This window comes from Sorex fumeus, unplaced genomic scaffold (genome assembly GCF_029834395.1).
Source record: "Sorex fumeus unplaced genomic scaffold, SorFum_2.1 ptg000063l, whole genome shotgun sequence".
NCBI lineage: Eukaryota > Metazoa > Chordata > Mammalia > Eulipotyphla > Soricidae > Sorex > Sorex fumeus.
Genome location: NW_026606120.1, coordinates 45,608,912 through 45,626,557, shown reverse-complemented (window position 1 = coordinate 45,626,557; position 17,646 = coordinate 45,608,912). Strand labels below are relative to the sequence as shown.

Genomic DNA, 17,646 nt, shown 5'->3' with positions numbered 1-17,646 from the left:
CTCCTGGTGGGATGCATAACAATGAACTATATGCTGTATTGGGCTTTGAACCCTGTGTGTGCGAGGCAGTGCCTTTTCTGCCATTACTGTCTCACTGCCCCACCTCCACTTTTATTTTCTTTCCTTTTTTAAAATTTATGTTTGAGTGGCTCTTTCTAGCAGTCCTTGGGAGCCCTGGGACGGTTTCCAGTAATACTGGCCTGACGGTTTGATGCTCAGACCCAGACAGTGTGCTGGGGGCAGAGTGGCCATTGAACTCAGTGATTGTAAGAGATAGACTCCATCCCTTTGAACTATCTGTGTCCCCAGTGGGCTTTCCCCCTTTCTTTGCCACTGCTGCAGTTGTGATGACCAGGGATGACATTTAGTTTTCCACAGCCTGTGATCACATGCCTTTGGTTGTTCTGCACACCTGGTCGCAGGGGGCCGCACTCGTTAGCTGTGGTGCTATATATTCTGGCTGTTAAGCCTAACAGGGTGGCTGTGATGCTAAGACTTGTGCTCACTCACCAGGGTTAGACTTCCTGGTCATGGCAGTCATGTATCTTTTAATTGCAGTGCTCATTGGGGATCACACCCCGCTTGGTGGTGGTGTTTAGACACACCCGAGAACAGTGTGGCTGGAAGTCCCAGAGCAGCCAGGCGTGAAAGCAGAGCTACCAGCTTTGCGCTCGGGCTGAGCTCCCAGATCTGTGCTTTAGTGCAGGCGCTCGAAGCCCCTGTGTGTCCCTTGCCGCCTCTCCTGATCACACGTGGCTCGTCGACACAACCACGTGCTTCTTGGGCAGCCAGGGCAGTGGCGTTGGAAACATTTCCCCTCTTGGGCCGGAGAGAAAATACAGGGGGTAGGGCACTGAGCATTGCTGGGTATGACCCAGAAAGCCTAAAGGGAAAAAAAGAGATTAATACCATGTACAGTATCTTGCTGCTTTTTTATCCTTCATTTTAAGATTTCTCTGTTGATTGACTGCCTAGAGTTGAGCCCAGGGCATTGCACATCCAAGCCTGTACTCTTGGCTTCCTCTTCTTCCCTTCCTCCACCTCCTCCCTGTCCCTCCTCCCTTCATTTTGTTTCTCCTCCTCCCCCTCAGCTCCCTTCTCTCTCTCCTTTGCTTTTCTGGGTTATACCCACCAGGAACTGTATGGTGTGCTCGGGAACGAACTTGGGTCAGCCATGGGGGGGGGGGGGGATTTGGGTGCTAATTGAGCCATTCCTGGCTCTGTGCTCAGGTGTCGCTCTCAGCAATGGTGGAGACCATGCCATTGGCCACATTCCAGGCCAGCATCTTCACCCGGTGCCCCAGCCCCTGCCTTTTTCTCTTTACACCGGGGCCGCTTCTGGACGTAGGCAGCACAGGCCTGTTGGCTCAGTGCTTGGGACTGACCAAGCAGCACCTTTCCAGCTCTCAGCTGCTCCAGAGCCACCCTCCTACCTCCCTGTGCAGCTGGGTACCAGACTCGGGCCGCAAGCAAGCAAGACATATGTTCCACCTAGATGAGTTATCCCCTGGCCCCCTGCCTGCTTTTTAAAAAACGTCAGCCTGGAGATACTTAGAGGCCTTTCTTTGTTTCAAAAAGAAGAAACAGTTGTAGAGTTCTATATTGTGGCTATTTCATATTTGAACAAGTCCTTTATTGACAGATATTGGCAAGTTTTTGAACTGTGGCTATTAAGGGTGCTGTCATGCGGCCAGGGACATAGCTGGGGAGAGAGGCTTTCGTTTAAAAACAAAAGAAAATAAAGAGTTGTAATATATAACTCTATATACAGGCAGGTAGTTGAGGTTAGGATGGAGATGAAAGGGTTGAAAGAGAAATGCCACTAAAGAGTCAGAAGTCTGTAACTAGGGAAACAGTTCCTCTGTCTCAGTACGTTTCACGGGAGCCCCCTCCACTTCAGGGTGTGGTGAAGTGCAGAGGAGCCAGAGGCTTTGCTGCTCAGGACTGTTTGCTGTTGAATCGCATTCTGTTGGGTTCAGTGCCACATTGTTACTTGGACCATGGTGTAAAATGGCTTTTGTTGAGGTGACTGCAGTATATTTCAGAGAAAGCACCTTACTGCCCATGGTGAGAGCAGGCTGTTATTGGTGGTAGGGAACCAGAGTCGGAACCTATACCTGTGATTGGATCAGGCAACCAGTAACGTCCACTGCCAGCTCCAGGCCAGGGAGGAGAGGTGGAGGAACGCCAAGCTGTGTTTGTAGGTGGCGGTGTATGGCACTGGTACCACGCTGCATAATGATGCTTAAATAATTTTATGAAGATGAGAAATAAAGCTTCACACAAGTCCTATCTCATTCACTATCATATTATTTTAAATTTTCCATGTGTACCACTATTTTTTGCCAATGTCTATTTTATTGGTTATATATTATTTCCCTAAACTTTTTCTGATCTTTTAATTAGGCTTAAAGTTTTTACAACATACTTAATCAGTTTTACTCCGTATTGAGAGGTAGTGGTTGGGGTTTTTTTCAGCCTGATTCTGTCCATTTCTGCCAACATGAAATTGTAATTATTAAATTAACTCTGCAGTTCTGTAGTTGTTTTGGTTAAAGTGTTTACTAGTGGAAACTGGGGTGTTTTGGGTTTTTTTAATTATTCTGTTGTCTGTTAGCTAATTTTGCTCAGCTGATGACTCATATACCACTTACAGTTGTAACAATGATAGACTAGTGGGTGCGAGTATGAGTAACTTGATCCTCCAGAATCTGCTTTTAAATGTCCCTCCTAGGTCAGAGCGAACCATAAAAAGTTGGCTCAGTACAAAAGTATTCAGAATTATGACCTTGGGGATTGAGTGACAGTAGTGGATAGAGTACTTACCTTGCACGTGCTGAGCTGGGTTAGATCCCTAGCACTGTTTATGGTCCCCTGAGCCCTGCCACAAATGATCCCTGAGCACTGCCAAAATGTGGGCGCCCCGTCCCTCAAAAAAAAAAAAAGCATAACCATAATCAATCTTATTGGAATGGCTTGACTTGCAGGTGGCACATAAGATTAGCAGGAACTGAGTCTCGGCATTATTTTTCAGGGGTTTCATTTTAGGTTTTTCTTTGGGGGCACTTGGTGGTGATCAGGGGTCACTCCTGACTCTGCACTCAGGAATTACATGTTGCATTTCTCAGGGTACCATGTGGGATGCTGGGGATCGAACCAGGGTCAGTTGTGTGTAAGGCAAATGCCCTACCTGTCCACAGTACTGTTGTTTAATTTCAGATTTTAGCGAGATTTTTGGAGGCCAGAGCCTTACACACAACAGACCTGTGTTCGATCCCCAGCATCCCATATGGTCACCCGAGCACTGCCAGGAGTAATTCCTGAGCGCAGAACCAGAAGTAACCCCTGAGCATCGCCGGGCATGACCCCAAAACAAAACAAAAAACATAAGGGATTTTAACAACATTTTTAATTATATGCCAGTTTCAGCTCTTGTGGACAGCAGCTATGTGTGTTCTGATATGAAGGGCAGTTGTTGCTGGAACACAACCAGGATGCCATCGATATCAGAGGGCTGAGGAATAAATGAAACGGTGCATTATCCATTATCTTCGTACCTGAATGCACCCCCCCCCCCCAAAAAAATGATGACTGTGGGGCCAGAGAACTAGTACAAGGGTTCAGGTGCTTGCCTTGCTTGCAGCCAATCCAGTCCAAATCCCCAGCACTGTCTATGGTATTCTGAGCACTGCCAAGGGTCACTCCTGAGCTCAGAGCCAGGATTAGTGCCTGGGTCCTACAGGTGTGACCCAAACCCCATGTTCCTGCTCTCCCCCACAATGATGTCACTGGGCCGGGGGGGGGGGGTGACCCCGTGGTAGAACATATGCCTGGAGTGTGTGACACGCTGGATGCAATTCCTAGCAATGAGAAAAAAAAGAAGGAATAACCACTGTTAATGTTATTATTATCGGGCCTACTTAGAGTCTTGCTAAGTATATTGTTTATTGAATTTAAGATGCCAATGATGGTTAAAATGTACCATCATGTTAGTTACTGCTGAAAAGAAATCAGGATGCACTTTCTCTTCAGGCCTGTGCTCTCCCTTGGAACATGTTTTGCTTGCCTGCCTGTTCCACTCTGGAGAAGCCTGTGTTCTCTCTTAACACACTTCTCTAAAGAAGTTTCAACAAAAACAACCTTGCTTCACCAAAAAAAAAAAAAAAAAAGAAAGAAAGAAAGAAATCATAACCCATTTGTTTGTCAAACTGGTGACCTTAGGCTAGGTAAATAGGTAACTTTTCCAACCATTGTTGTTTTACTGTGATCCTCCTCGTCCCCTTTGTTGCCCTTATGGGTCATTACCTGGGCGCTTGGGGAGGTGCGTGCTCGGGGATCACTCTGCTGTTCTCTTGTACATCTTGGTGCGGTGCTTGCTGGGGGCTGCTGTCGTACTCACACACACGGGGCTATACTTCATGGCCACAGTAGGTACCTGCTGGGAGTTGCACCCCTTTGTCATGCTGTTACACGTACCTGGCTGCCGGGTGGCCAGAAATAACTGCTTCTCCTGCCAGGGGTCCCAGACAGCCAAGCCGCTGGGATCACACTTGGCCCCTGTGGTGACACAGGGGATTAAATTTGAGATTTTAATGCTTGCAGGGCAGATACTCTGAGCCACTCAGCTGTTTCTTTGGGCTCCCATGCCATTTTATACGGTGCTTTGTAAATTCAGAGATAATGGAAACACAAAGACCAACAGTCATTGCCAATAATCGAGGTTCTCTTTTTGCCTATGAAAATATGGTCTCTCAAATTTTCCATAGGGAGAGCTAAAGAATACACAAAACCCTATTTAACCTGTTTAATTTTATGCTAAATTTATTTCACTCCAATGGCACAGTTAACTCTCATTTAGTTGTACCAGTTAAGCGTAATATTGGCAGAAGGAAATGAAATTGGTGTATAATGTGCCCAGTTGACTTAGGGCCCTGGAAAAACCCAGCAGGAACTAAATCCGGTCATTGGAAAAGACCAAGACGAGGGGGCAAGCAGCATTTCCTGCCGCGCTCACCACGTCTGTTCTGCAGGCTCTCTAGGAAACGGCTCCAGCTGCTGGTGTGCCTCAGGCAGCCTTGGGGAACAGCCCAAATTAAGCTGACTTCTGCTTTTTTTGTGGCCATCATAAAGGCAAAATCAGATTCCATACATCTATTTTAAAGTTAGGTGTATTTTTACAGCTTTAACACTTTGTCGTTGGCAGAACGGATGAAGGGCAAATAAACTCTGTAATGCTGTGCCGTTTGTTTCTGCTTGAGAGACACGTTCATTTCCCCTCTTTCCTTTTTAATCTTCCTGTTTTCCTTAACGCACCTGCCTCTGAACTCCATTCTCCTCTCTCCCTGCTGTGACAGTTCACTAGCACTACCGAAGCCTCTTTCAGCTGTTTCCACTAACCAGTTGCAAAATAAGGTTGCTTTGTTTGGGGGGGAAAGGGTGGAATTCTTTCTTAAGGTCTCCTTTTCCTTTGAAGCAGGAGCACTTCAGAGACAATTGAACTGCTTTTAGGTTTTTCTTACCACCCAGCTTTTTTCCTGATAGGTCCCGCCGTGAACACACAGTTCTGTTGATGACATCGATTTGTTGCTATGGAAATAGTGGCAGTGTCACAGATCCAGCCCAGTGACTTTACTTCAGGTTCACGCTGGAGAAATAGGCCAGACTTTAGGGGAGAGCCTCATTAAAACTGAAAGCTATCAATTATAAGCAGGTGAAAGGTAAATGGAGCCAACCCTTTATGCACTGAAAACAAAAGTGAACCCCTAGCAAATTTCACTGTACATAGTTGGATCCTCTGCGTGAATTCTGACCCTTGTGAATCTTTGACAAATAAGAAAATTAGACTTTAGAGTATTTTCACCTACTTAAGTTTAAATCTTTAATCCACATTATTTGCATTAAAATGAACTTTCTCTTTTGATCCCAGGACACGCACAGCAGCAGCAGCAGGCTGCTCCCCCCGCAGTTTCAGCAGCCAATCCCCCTGCCAGCAAGCCCCCACAGCCAAACGAGGGTTCGGGAACAGGTAAGATGGCCACATAAGAGCTGTGTCAAGCGTTTGAGTGATGTGTGAAAATTTAATCTGGAACTAAAGGGAGTTTTCAAAATTCCATTCATGGGGCTGGAGATAACAGTGCAGCGGGGAGGGTGCTTACCTTGCCTGAGCTGACCCGCGTTCGATCCCCGACCACTGCCAGGAGTGATTCCTGAGAGCAGGGCCAGTAGTGATCCGTGAGCATTGCTGGGTGTGGCCCCAAAGCAAAAAAAATCCATTCATGAAGGTTTCTTTCTTGCAAAGAATTCTTCCAATTTGGGGACGGTGCAGGAACGGGGAGTGGGGAGTGCCAGGCAATGCTCGGGCCACCTGTGGACCGTTCCCAAGGATACTTGGGCCATCCAGGCCTGGTGCTTGTGGTACCCCGGTTTGGGCTCAGGCCCCAGTGACTGCAGAGCTTGTGGCTCTGCTACTCTGTCTCCTCAGCCCTCCTCCAGATTTTATTGTAAAGTAAGTGACTGAAATGAAATTACAGTCTTTTAAAGATACTTACTATGTCCTTTCTAAACATGAGAACAATGTGCTATTATTCTCTGAAGACAACTTATCTTGTACTTTCCTATACCTTGGTTTTTAAAACTCCTGACTAGACTCACGTACCTTTTTGATTTGATTTGATGTGATTTGGGGGAGGCACACCCAGTCGTGTTGAGGGGGCCACATGTTGCACTGCTGAGGGTTCATATGCTGTGCCAGGACTTAGCTGCATGTAAGGCAAGTGCCTTGACTTCTATTCTCTCTCTCCAACCGGATACAAATATTTTTTTGTTTGTTTATTTTTGGGTCACACCCAGCATTGCTTAGGAATTAGTCCTGGCAGTTACTCGGGGGACCATATGGGATGTCCTAAATTGAACCTGGGTCTGCTTTGTGCAAGGCAAGTGCCCTACCCAATGTACTATAACTCCAGTGACCTATCTCCCCCCCCCCCCTTTTTTTTCCATAGGGACCGCACTCAGTAGTGCTGAGATGCCTAGCAGCCACACCAGGAGAGACTGGGCTTAGAAGCACTGTCCTTGAGGGCCACAAGGGCCTTCTGGTGCTGAGGATCAAATTTAGGGTCCCTGGCCCCAGTAACCTCCGTGCCTGCTGGCTGTGGCATGAGATAAACGTCTGGGTTTGGGAAGTCACCGCTGAAAATTGGGATTCGTTGAGTTAGTTGGGTTTATTTTTAGAGGGCTTTTTTTTTTTCTGTCACAGCTTCACAGACACTATCTCCTCTCCTATTAGTTTCTATTTTTCAGTGCTAAGGTTCTAAGAAAAGTGAGGTTGACGTCACTAATGTTTCAGGACACAGGACTTTTTCCTCCCTGGGTTGAGATGTTTTATCTTCTTCCTTGCAGTATCTCTCTTCTGTCTTCCTTTAAAGTAGGTCTGTTTAGGGGCTGGAGCTATAGCACAGTGAGTAGGGCGTTTGCCTTGCATGTGGCTGAACCGGGTTCGGTTCCCAGCATTCCATATGGTTCCCCGAGCACCGCCAGGGGTAATTCCTGAGTGCAGAGCCAGGAGTAACCCCTGAGCATCACCGGGTGTGACCCCCCCAAAAAAAAGTAGGTCTATTTATATACAAATCTTAAATTATTGTTGAAGGAAGTTGGTGACAGAGGATTTTAAAATGGTAAATAACAGAAAAGTGATTTCCTTAGGCTGAGATACAAATTGTATGTTAATATTATCCTGCTCCCTCCAACTCCCGCCCCCAGATAATTTTTCCAAAAACCTTGTCTGTCTGCAGCTTCCATCAGGAAGTATGTGCACACTCGTATTTTACAAGGCACATGTGCTTCCTTGCATAATTTTAAGGTAATTATTTACTACTGTGTATCTGTAGTTGTCTCTCTTGATGCCCCAGCTAAAATAGAAAATTTTAAGATCTGGGACAGTCTGTGTGTATTTTTACAAAGTGCTACAAATACCTAGAATAGTGTGGTACATGCTGCAGAAACTCAATAAATAAATGCTGGATAGTAGTAGATGTGTGTTTCCAGCCAAATTTCATTCCGAAGAAATGTTGAGTTTAGTAAATATGAAATCGCGGGACTAGATTATATTCTCTGAACTGGGAAATTGAAATTTCACAGAAACCGTGTGCATATCAAGGAGCTCGTCTTTAGTGGCCTGCTCTCTCCGCGGGCAAGACAGGCTTAGGAGACAGGGCTCCTGGTCACCGGCCAGCGTTTGTCTTGAGCCCCGGACTGATTCTCCCATAGTTCTATGCTCTTCAGTTTTATAGACCCCTTGAGGACTGGATTTTCCGGAGGGCGTGTTTTGAGATGATTTTTTTTTTTTTTTTGCGGGGGTATATTGGGTCCGAGCCCCAGGGTGTCACCCATGCAGGCAGGTGCTCTCCCACAGGGCTGTCTGCCTGAGGACACACGAGGGGACATCTCTGTGATGATGGCCCTCATCTCGTGGTTCATTTCCTGTGCCCTTGCTTAACTTTCATTCCTTTCTCACTTTCTTGCTTTTGGACCACACCCAGATGTGTTTTGAGGGCTGCTTCTGACTGGGAGCTCATGAGTTGCTTTGGTAGTGCCAGCAGGTGAGAAAGCGAGTGGTTTTGGGAACAAACCCAGGACCTCACTCGTGCATGGCAAGTGCTCTACCACTGAGCCATCCCTGGCCCTTTGTTTTTTTCCTTATGTGTCTAGTGGTGTACCAGCTATGTTACCAGTCTAAAAGGTTGATTTTGGTTTCTGTTTTTGGGCCACACCCAATGATGCTCAGGAGTTACCCCAGCTCTGCACTCAGGAATTACTCCTGTTGATGCTCGGGGGAACCATATGAGATGCTGGGGATCAAACCCAGGTCAGCCATGTACAGGGCGAGCACCCTTATTATTCTGGCCCCTGATTTCCACCCCACCCCCACTAAATCTCCTCTCCCGACCAGTAATAGATTAAAAAAAAAAAAGTTTAAGGAGGTTGTACACTTGCTTCATTATTATCTTGACGGCAGTGTGTTACTGTTCTTGGTTTTTATTTTTCCCATCAAGAATATTACTAAAAGGGAATGCCCTGCCACAGAGGCAGGGGGGATGGGGGGATGGAGGGTGGGAGGGATCCTGGAATCAGTGGTGGTGGAGAATGGGCACAGGTGGAGGGATTGGTGTTCGATCACTGTATAACTGAAACCCAAGCACAAAAATTTGTAAGTCTACAACTGTACCTCATGGTGTTTCACTAATAAAAATTTTTTTAAAAAAGAAAGAAAAAAGAATATTACTCATTTTGGGGCTGGAGCAATAGTACAGCGGGTAAGGCGTTTGCCTTGCAAGTGGCCGACCCGGGTTCGATTCCCAGCATCCCATATGGTCCCCCGAGCACCGCCAGGGGGGTGATGCCTGAGCATTGCCAGGTATGACCCAAAAAGCAAAATATATATATATATATAATATATTACTCATTTTGACATCAGCAAACATTATGGTGAATTCCTGTGTGTTCAGCTTTCATATTAGATTGCTTCTTTACCTTCCTGTTTCCATTTCCATTTGATGTCCTATTTCTTGGTTATTGAAAAAAGAAAAACTTGCGGGGTTTTTTGTTTGTTTTGTATGGGTTCACCAGTGATTACTCAGTAATTTAGCTTACAGAATTTAAGTAGAATTATGATTGTTATGATTGTCCTCTCTGTTTGTTTCCCCAGGCACCTTTGCAACCAAGGCAGGTGGAGCCTCAAAGATATTTGGAAAATCCGGAGGATCCAGTGTAATGAGCACTCCCGGTGGCACCCAGGCCAAGGTGGTGCCCATTGCCAGTCTCACACCTTACCAGTCCAAGTGAGTGATTCCAGAGTCCGTTCAGAGTATACTTTCACAGTTTAAGAGGTTGTTGTGGGGGGCTGGAGCAATAGCACAGCGGGTAGGGCGTTTGCCTTGCACACAGCCGACCTGAGTTCGATTCCCAGCATCCCATATGGTCCCCTGAGCACCGCCAGGGGTGATTCCTGAGCGCAGAGCCAGGAGTAACCCCTGTGCATCGCCAGGTATGACCCAAAAAGCAAAAGCAAAAAAAAAAAGGGTTGTTGTGGGCTTTTGAGTTATTTGTATGTGGAGTTCAAGAGAATCACCACACACGCAAAATGGGTTTTCTCCTTTTAGGGGGTGGCATGGGTTGAGCTACCGCCTGTGGTGCTCAGGAACTACTTCTGCCTTTGTGCTGAGGGATCACTCCTGGTGCTGGGGGGACCATTTGGGGTGCTGGCGATAGAAACCGAGGTCAGCCGCATGCAAGGCAAAAGCACCTTAACCCCTATGTCTCTCTAGCGCTCTCTCTTTCCCCTTCAGGGATTAATGGGTACAAATGTTAGAAACCTAGAAGTCTTATCAAACCGCTTTATTGCATTTTCCTTTGGTGGCTCACCAACACCCGGCTTCATAATCCTGCGTTTATATTTAGTGTGTTGTAGAAATGAGACAGAAATTTGACACCAATTACATCAGTTCCCATAATTGAAAATAATGGCGAAAACAATTGCTGGTATTACTGCATTTTCTACCTAAGAACTTTTCATTAAGGGGATATTGTTGCCTTGGTGATGTTTTTTTTTTTTTGGAGAAGGGAGAGTTTATAAATTTGCTTATTTGACAGGAAGATGAGTTTGTGAGAAATCACCTGTAGTTTTACTATTTGCTTATTTTTTAAACTGTCAAGCCTATGTCTCCCCTTAGAGTTTTGATGAGCTAAATTAAAATACAGCTGACACTGAAAAATGGAATATGCTTAAGAAAGGCTTTAGCAATACGATAGGATTTCTGATCTCATCCAAGCAAGACTTTGAACATGAGTGTGATCTGCTTGGTTTTTAGGTGGACTATTTGTGCAAGGGTTACCAACAAAAGTCAGATCCGCACCTGGAGCAATTCCCGAGGGGAGGGGAAACTTTTTTCCCTGGAACTAGTGGATGAAACTGTGAGTATTTGTCAGGTGGAGAGATGGGAGTAGTTAACTCCGAGGGTTAACGGGCTCATCTCCCTGTGGATCTGTGAGATAGAAAAGCTCACTGCCGAGGAATAGGCCGGAGAGGAACCTGCTTGTTACTGTTTTTCCCCCCTTCCTTGTGGTCCTCAGGTGTATTGAGTGCAAAGGATAAAAGGTCATACATCCACAACACCCAAAAGAAGAGAGAGAACACAAGGGATTGCCCTGCCACAGGGGATGGGGGGGATGGGAGTGGGAGGGATATTATCCATGGTGGTGGAAAATGGGCACTGGTGGAGGGATGGGTATTTGATCATTGTATAGTCGAGACCCAAGCACAAAAAATTGTAAATCTACAACTGTACCTCTTGGTGTTTCACTAATAAAAAAAAAACCATGCTAAGTTAGCAAAACTAAACTTGTTAGGGTTTCTTTAGAAGGGGAAGAGCCATTGATGGAAGTGTCCAGAAATTCAGAGAAATGGTTTCTCCTTAAATCAAGATGCTGAGTCAAAAAAAAAAAAAAGGTCATACATAAAATTCTTGCTCTTCTGCAACAGCACCTACAGGAGTTCATGCCTAAGTGTCTTCTCGTGTCTTCAGACAGTGGAAACCAGAGACACTCTGTCGGGCTTGCTGGCAGCCTCAGTGGACGCCATTAAGATGGGATGTTGTTTATGTGTCCAGTAGAGTTTTGGGCGGCAGCCAAGCCCGGGCTAGACCTGAACTGGGAATGCTTTTATGGGAGTTTCTTTGGGCTGTGCAAACACTTGACTTAAAAACCAATGCATGATGCAAAGGCAAAATCTCCCAGTTGAGGAATATTTAAAAAGGCTTGTCAGGGGGCCGGAGTGATAGCACAGCGGGTAGGGCATTTACCTTGCACGTGGCCGACCCGGGTGCGATCCCCGGCATCCCATATGGTCCCCCAAGCACCACCAGGAGTAAGTCCTGAGTGCACAGCCAGGAGTAACCTCTGAGCATTGCTGGATGTGACCCAAAAAGCAAAAAAAAGGGGGGGGGGCTTGTCAGCCGTTTCTGTGGTTTTCATTGGTTGGTTTTGGTGTGGGGCTGCACCTGGCAGTGCTGGGGTTCATTCACAGGTTGTTCCTTGGGGTGCTCCTGGCAGTGCTCAGGAGCGAATCTGCATCTCCAACATGCAAGGTATGGGCTCACCCCTTGGAGCGCTCACTGGCTTCTCTGTCCTATTTCAGAGGTCGAGGGTTGTTTCATTTGTTTTGTTTTGTTGGGTCTCGAGGGATACTCAGGAGTCTCAGCCTCCCCTCCAACTCAGTGTTTCTGGACCAACTCAGGCAGCGATTTCAGTGCAAGGGCCTTGTGGTGCTGGGGGTTACCCAATGGTATTCAGGGGTCCTCAGGCCGCCCACAGCATTATTTGGGGAACTCTGAGGTGTTGGGAATTGCAGTGAAGCTGAAGCTACAGCTCAGTAGTAGAGCAAGTATCTTGCATGCTAATGTCCCAGGGTTAACTCCAGCAGTCCCCAAGAACAAAGAGCACGTAGGTAGGGACCAAAGAGCAAGTACTGGGGTTAGGAATAGGGCTTAAATGTAGCTGACCTGGTTCAGTTCCTAATACAGACTTTATTTTTTTCAGAGTGCTGTATATTTCCTTTTTTACTCAAACTGCTAAGAGAAAGAGAAAAATAGATGGTTGGGTTTTGGTTTTGGGAGATGGACTCATAGCCCGACTGTATTGACTAATTATCAGATCCTAGATTATTTTAACCTAATATTTATGTTATCTGTCAGAGGGGTGAACATTTTAGCCGTTTAAATTTCTGAGCCATCTGTAGCATTCTGACTGACGCAAACGTAACAGTGAAAATCAAAAGCACAAGCAACTTGAAAATATTCTAACATTTTTGGCAGCGAGTCTGGCGATGAGGTAATTCCTCCTGACGAACAAAAACGTAAGGGAAGCTGGTGACTCACTGTGGCTCAGCATTTTCTTGTGGGTTTCAATCGTGCCCCTTGGTATTCAGAAGTGTTGTGTTTTTGTTGTTAGAATATTAAATTCATCGTTGGGGTTTGGGATTTTGTTGGTTTTTGTTTTCTGCCACACCTGGCGATGTTCAAGGCTAACTCCGGGCTCTGGGTTCAGGGATCACTCTTGGCAGTCCCGAGGGGCCCCATTTCGGATACCAGGTTGTCAGCTGCATGCAAGGCAATTGCCTCACTCACTGTAGTGTACTGCCCCAGCCCTGGCTGTTGAGGAAGTGGTTGCTTTTGTGGCTATTTCTAACTCGATCCGTTTCATTAGGGTTAATGGATTAAATGTGTGTGACCGTGTTGTGAGTTACCGGTGCCCACTCGAGCAAATCGATGAACAGTGAGAGGACAGTGCTACAGTGCTACAATTCTGACCTCCTCTCATATATGTTTCTTTAGGGTGAAATTCGAGCTACTGCTTTCAATGAACAAGTGGACAAGTTCTTCCCCCTTATTGATGTGAACAAGGTATGGCTGTGTCCAGTCTGGTTCATTGTCAATGTGTAGGGTGTTAGTGGCTGTGTTTGTGAGCAGTTGCGTGGACTCTGCCATGTTCATGGCTGGTCTCTCTCGCAGGTCTATTACTTCTCGAAGGGCAACCTGAAGATCGCCAACAAACAATTCTCAGCTGTTAAGAACGACTACGAGATGACCTTCAACAACGACACTTCTGTAGTTCCCTGTGAAGACGGCCAGCATTTGCCGACAGTTAAGTTTGACTTTATAGGGATTGATGACCTGGAGAACAAGCCCAAAGACTCGCTCATCGGTAAGCCTGTATGAACCGAGGGTGGTGACCACGAGGGGAGGCAGCAGCCTGACGGCACCCACTGCTCCACCTTTGGTCTGGGTGAATGAGAGCCTTGCTAAGACCTGATGCCTGTGTTTTAGACATAATTGGGGTCTGCAAGAGCTGCGAAGATGCCACCAAAATCACGGTGAAGTCCAACAACAGAGAAGTTTCTAAGAGAAATATTTATTTGATGGACACGTCAGGGAAGGTGGTGTGTACGACCCTGTGGGGTGAGGATGTAAGTACTCACCTGAGCCACCGAGCACCCCGTCCATGGTTGCCTTGTCCATTGAGTTGTGTGGTCTCCTTTTAAGACACATTTGTAAATGTTTTACTTCTTTAAGTAAAACCCTGTCTGTTTTACTTCTTTTTTTTTTAACTTTTTTATTGAATCACTGTGAGATAAGCCATTACAAAGCTGTTCGTGATTGGATTTCAGTCATATAGTGTTCCAACACCCATCCCTCTGCCAGTGTACATTTCCCAGCACCAGTGTCCCCAGGTTCCCTCCCATCACCCCCTCACCCCCCACCCCCTGCCTGCTTCTATGGCAGGTGCTTTTTTCTCTCTCCCTTTCTCCCTCCTTCCCTCCCTTCCTCTCTCTTCCTTTCTCCCTCTCTCCCTCCCTCCTTTTGGGCATTATGGTTTGCAATCTTGATACTAAAAGGTTATCCAGAATATCCTTTACCTACTTTTAACCCTCAGCTCTTGTCCAGCATGATCGTTCCAGCTATGAGTGTCATACTGATCTCTTCTCTATCTAACCTACCCTCAGCCCCACACACACTTGTGGTTAGTTCCAACCATTGACCAGTCCACCCAACCTCTGTTTCCCTGGCCGTGCATGTTATTCTTCTACCCCATATATCTATGTCTATATTTATGTGTGTGTGTGTATGTATACGTATATACCACAAATGAATGCAGTCATTCTATATTCTGCGTCTGTGAGATGTGCTTGGGTTTCTGTGTTTACCTAGTGACATACTCTTCACAAATTCGCTCTGCCCTATATCTCTGAGCAGATTCTCACATGTGAGTTTGCCTTCTGTGGACAGTATGTACTGTTTATTGCGTGTGCCCTGCTATTGACTGTTTTTCTTTTCTGTGATACTGTCCCGTGTTCTTCCTGTGGGTGACACTTGTTTGTATTTGATGTTTGTGTTGTTCCACAGGCTGATAAATTTGATGGTTCTAGACAACCTGTGATGGCTATCAAAGGAGCCAGATTGTCTGATTTTGGTGGCCGGAGCCTCTCTGTCCTATCTTCAAGCACAATCATTGTGAATCCTGACATCCCAGAGGCCTATAAGCTTCGTGGCTGGTAGGTTTTGTGGGACTGAACAAAGGGCCCATTTGAGCCGGGACTTTGAGAAGCGCTGGGTCTTTAGTGTTTATGATCAGTATGTGAGCTGGCTGCTGAGCAGAGGGCCTACTTCTAACGGAAACAGTTCCTATATATCTTGGAGGCATCGTTCCTTCTGAGAGGGAGGCTGGCTTACGGGGTCCCACATTGACAAACCTGTAATCCTGTGACAAACCTGGGTTGCTGGAGGAGACAGAATGGAGGTGCTGTGTGCCCACCTGGGCCCTGGCAGAGCAGGGGGAGGGCCGTGCTCTAGCAACTGTGTGCTGAAGGGCTGTAAATTTGAGGGCATCATTCTTTCCCAGGTTTACTGGGCTTCTGCGGGGTGGGGGGGAGGGAGTTTTCCTTCTGGCGATCTTTGGTGCTGATTGCATCTTCTTTTGTGATTTCACTCCACTCTGATAAGTGCAGGGGGAACAATGGGCTTTTGTTGGCATTATGCTGTTGTTCCCAAAGCACTTAAGGGATGAGAAAAGCCTATTAAAATCTCCTCACTGTATCTAGCTTTTTAGGGTGTTAAAACTCTGCCTTAAAAGAGCACTTCAGACTTGAAGCTCCCTTTGCAAGAATTGATGTGGTCAGGAAAAACACTAGCTCAGGCTTAAATAATTTGTATAACTGTAGTAGCCGGGGCAAGTATGCTGGTTTCCAGCTGTGTCTCGGGGTTTAAGTAACTAAAAAATTAGCTCTCAGGCCAGAGAGCGAGCCCAAAGGGCTGAGGGTCTGCTTTGCATGCCATAGCCCAGGTTTGATCCCCAAAACTACGTGTGTCCCTGAGCACAGAACCTAGAATAGTCCCTGAGCACCACCAAGTGAGTGCCCCTTCCCAAGAATGAGGATTTTTTGTTTGTTTGGGTTTTTTTGTTTGTTTTTTTGGGGGGTTTTTTTTTTTTTGGGTTTTTGTTTTTGTTTCTGTTTTTTTGCTATTTGGGTCATACCCAGCAGTGCTCAGGGGGGTTACTCCTGGCTCTGCACTCAGGAATTACTCCTGGCAGTGCTCGAGGGACTATATGGAATGCTGAGAATCGAACCTGGGTTGGTCGTATGCAAGGCAAACCCCTACCACTATGCTGTTGCTCCAGCCCTAAGAATTAGTTCTTACTATATACTCTCTACTTGGTTTACGGGCTCATGTGGACCAGGATTTAAAGTTACATGCACTATCTACTGACTGGACTGTTCTTGTCATGAAGCCAACCTCAGGCATATGAATACGCGGATCTATATTTAACTATTCTAGTAGCTGCCATTGAAGATCTATTAATAGTCTTACCAGAAACACGTACCACTTTGGTTGGTCACTGTTATTGATTTTTTTAATTTATTTTTAATTTATTTATTTTCCCTTTCAGGCTCTGGAGCCTGGATTGGCTTAATTGAATGCCAGGGCTTTCTTGCTTAGGGCCGAGGGGCGGGGGGCTTGGGGTCTCACCTGTCTCTGTGCTCAGGGTCAACTCCTGGCACTGCTCAAAGGACAGTATGTAGTGCCAGGAATCTAGCTGGGGTTGACCACAGGCAAGGCAAGTACCTGAGCCCCTGTTCTATCTCTCCAGCCCAAGGACTTCACACTCTGCTTGTTAGTGACCATTCATGGTCCCATTCACCACAAAGACGAGACTGTCACCAGGATAAAATGAGAGCTTTGCTCAAGTTCAGTGCACATCCCACACCTTGGGAAGGATTGGAACAGTTCAGCTCTTTGTTATAACTGTGGTGTTTCATTTGTGTTTTAATGGCTTGGGGGCGGTGCCTAGTGGTACTCAGGGAACCAGACGGTGCCAGGGATTGAGCTTGTATGTCCCGCATGCATCACAGCTGTGTGCTTCAGCCTGTTGAACCATCTTCCCAGCCCCCCGTGTGGACTTGGGGGAGATTTGGGGGAGCACACAGAGCTGTGCTCAGGGCTTCCCTCTGCTTCTGTGCTCAGGGAATCACTCCTGGTGGTGCTCAGGGAACCTTGGGTGGTGCCTGGAATTACACCTGGGTCTGCTGCCATGCGCAGCAAGCACCCGGCCAACCGGGCTATCGCTCTGGCCCCAGAGAGCGGAATTTTTAGTGAAAGGAGAGCTCTCTCCTTGCTCTGATGACTCTTCATGAGCTGTCTTTGGTGGCAAATGCCTCCTTGCAGTCTTTAAAGCTGTAAAATTGTGTCGTTAGTAGTGGGGAAGCAGATTTATGGGCGCTGCTGTCCCTCTGATGGATCTAGCCACTAACCTGACAGACTGAGAAGGCGATTGTAGCTCCAGGTGACATCCTTCTGTGAGATGGCCTCCTGAGCGAGCCTGCTCCGTGTGTGGTTAGCTTTCAGTCACCCTCCTTTGGGATGACACTGGCGAGTGTTTTGTAAATTGCAGGCTGCAGGTCACAAGCAGATTTCTGGACCCCTTTCTGCCCATTTCTTCATATGACCTGGTTTATGATCAGGGCTGGAGAGAGCTCAAAGAGTCGAGCGCATGCTTTGCAAGCAGGAGGACCCAGGTCTGGTCCCTGGCACCACCTGC

General features: G+C 46.7%; 1 protein-coding gene across 1 annotated transcript in view; it reads left to right on the top strand.

Moving 5' to 3' along the window:
- The window catches only part of RPA1 (replication protein A1), a 60,278-nt gene that overhangs the window by 28,550 nt on the left and 14,082 nt on the right, over positions 1 to 17,646 (top strand). Inside the window, exons 6-12 of the mRNA XM_056128084.1 lie at positions 5,927 to 6,025; positions 9,704 to 9,836; positions 10,866 to 10,968; positions 13,386 to 13,454; positions 13,563 to 13,755; positions 13,878 to 14,017; positions 14,955 to 15,103. Of these exons, the coding sequence (XP_055984059.1) occupies positions 5,927 to 6,025; positions 9,704 to 9,836; positions 10,866 to 10,968; positions 13,386 to 13,454; positions 13,563 to 13,755; positions 13,878 to 14,017; positions 14,955 to 15,103 (886 nt within the window). The remainder of the gene's footprint in view (positions 1 to 5,926; positions 6,026 to 9,703; positions 9,837 to 10,865; positions 10,969 to 13,385; positions 13,455 to 13,562; positions 13,756 to 13,877; positions 14,018 to 14,954; positions 15,104 to 17,646) is intronic.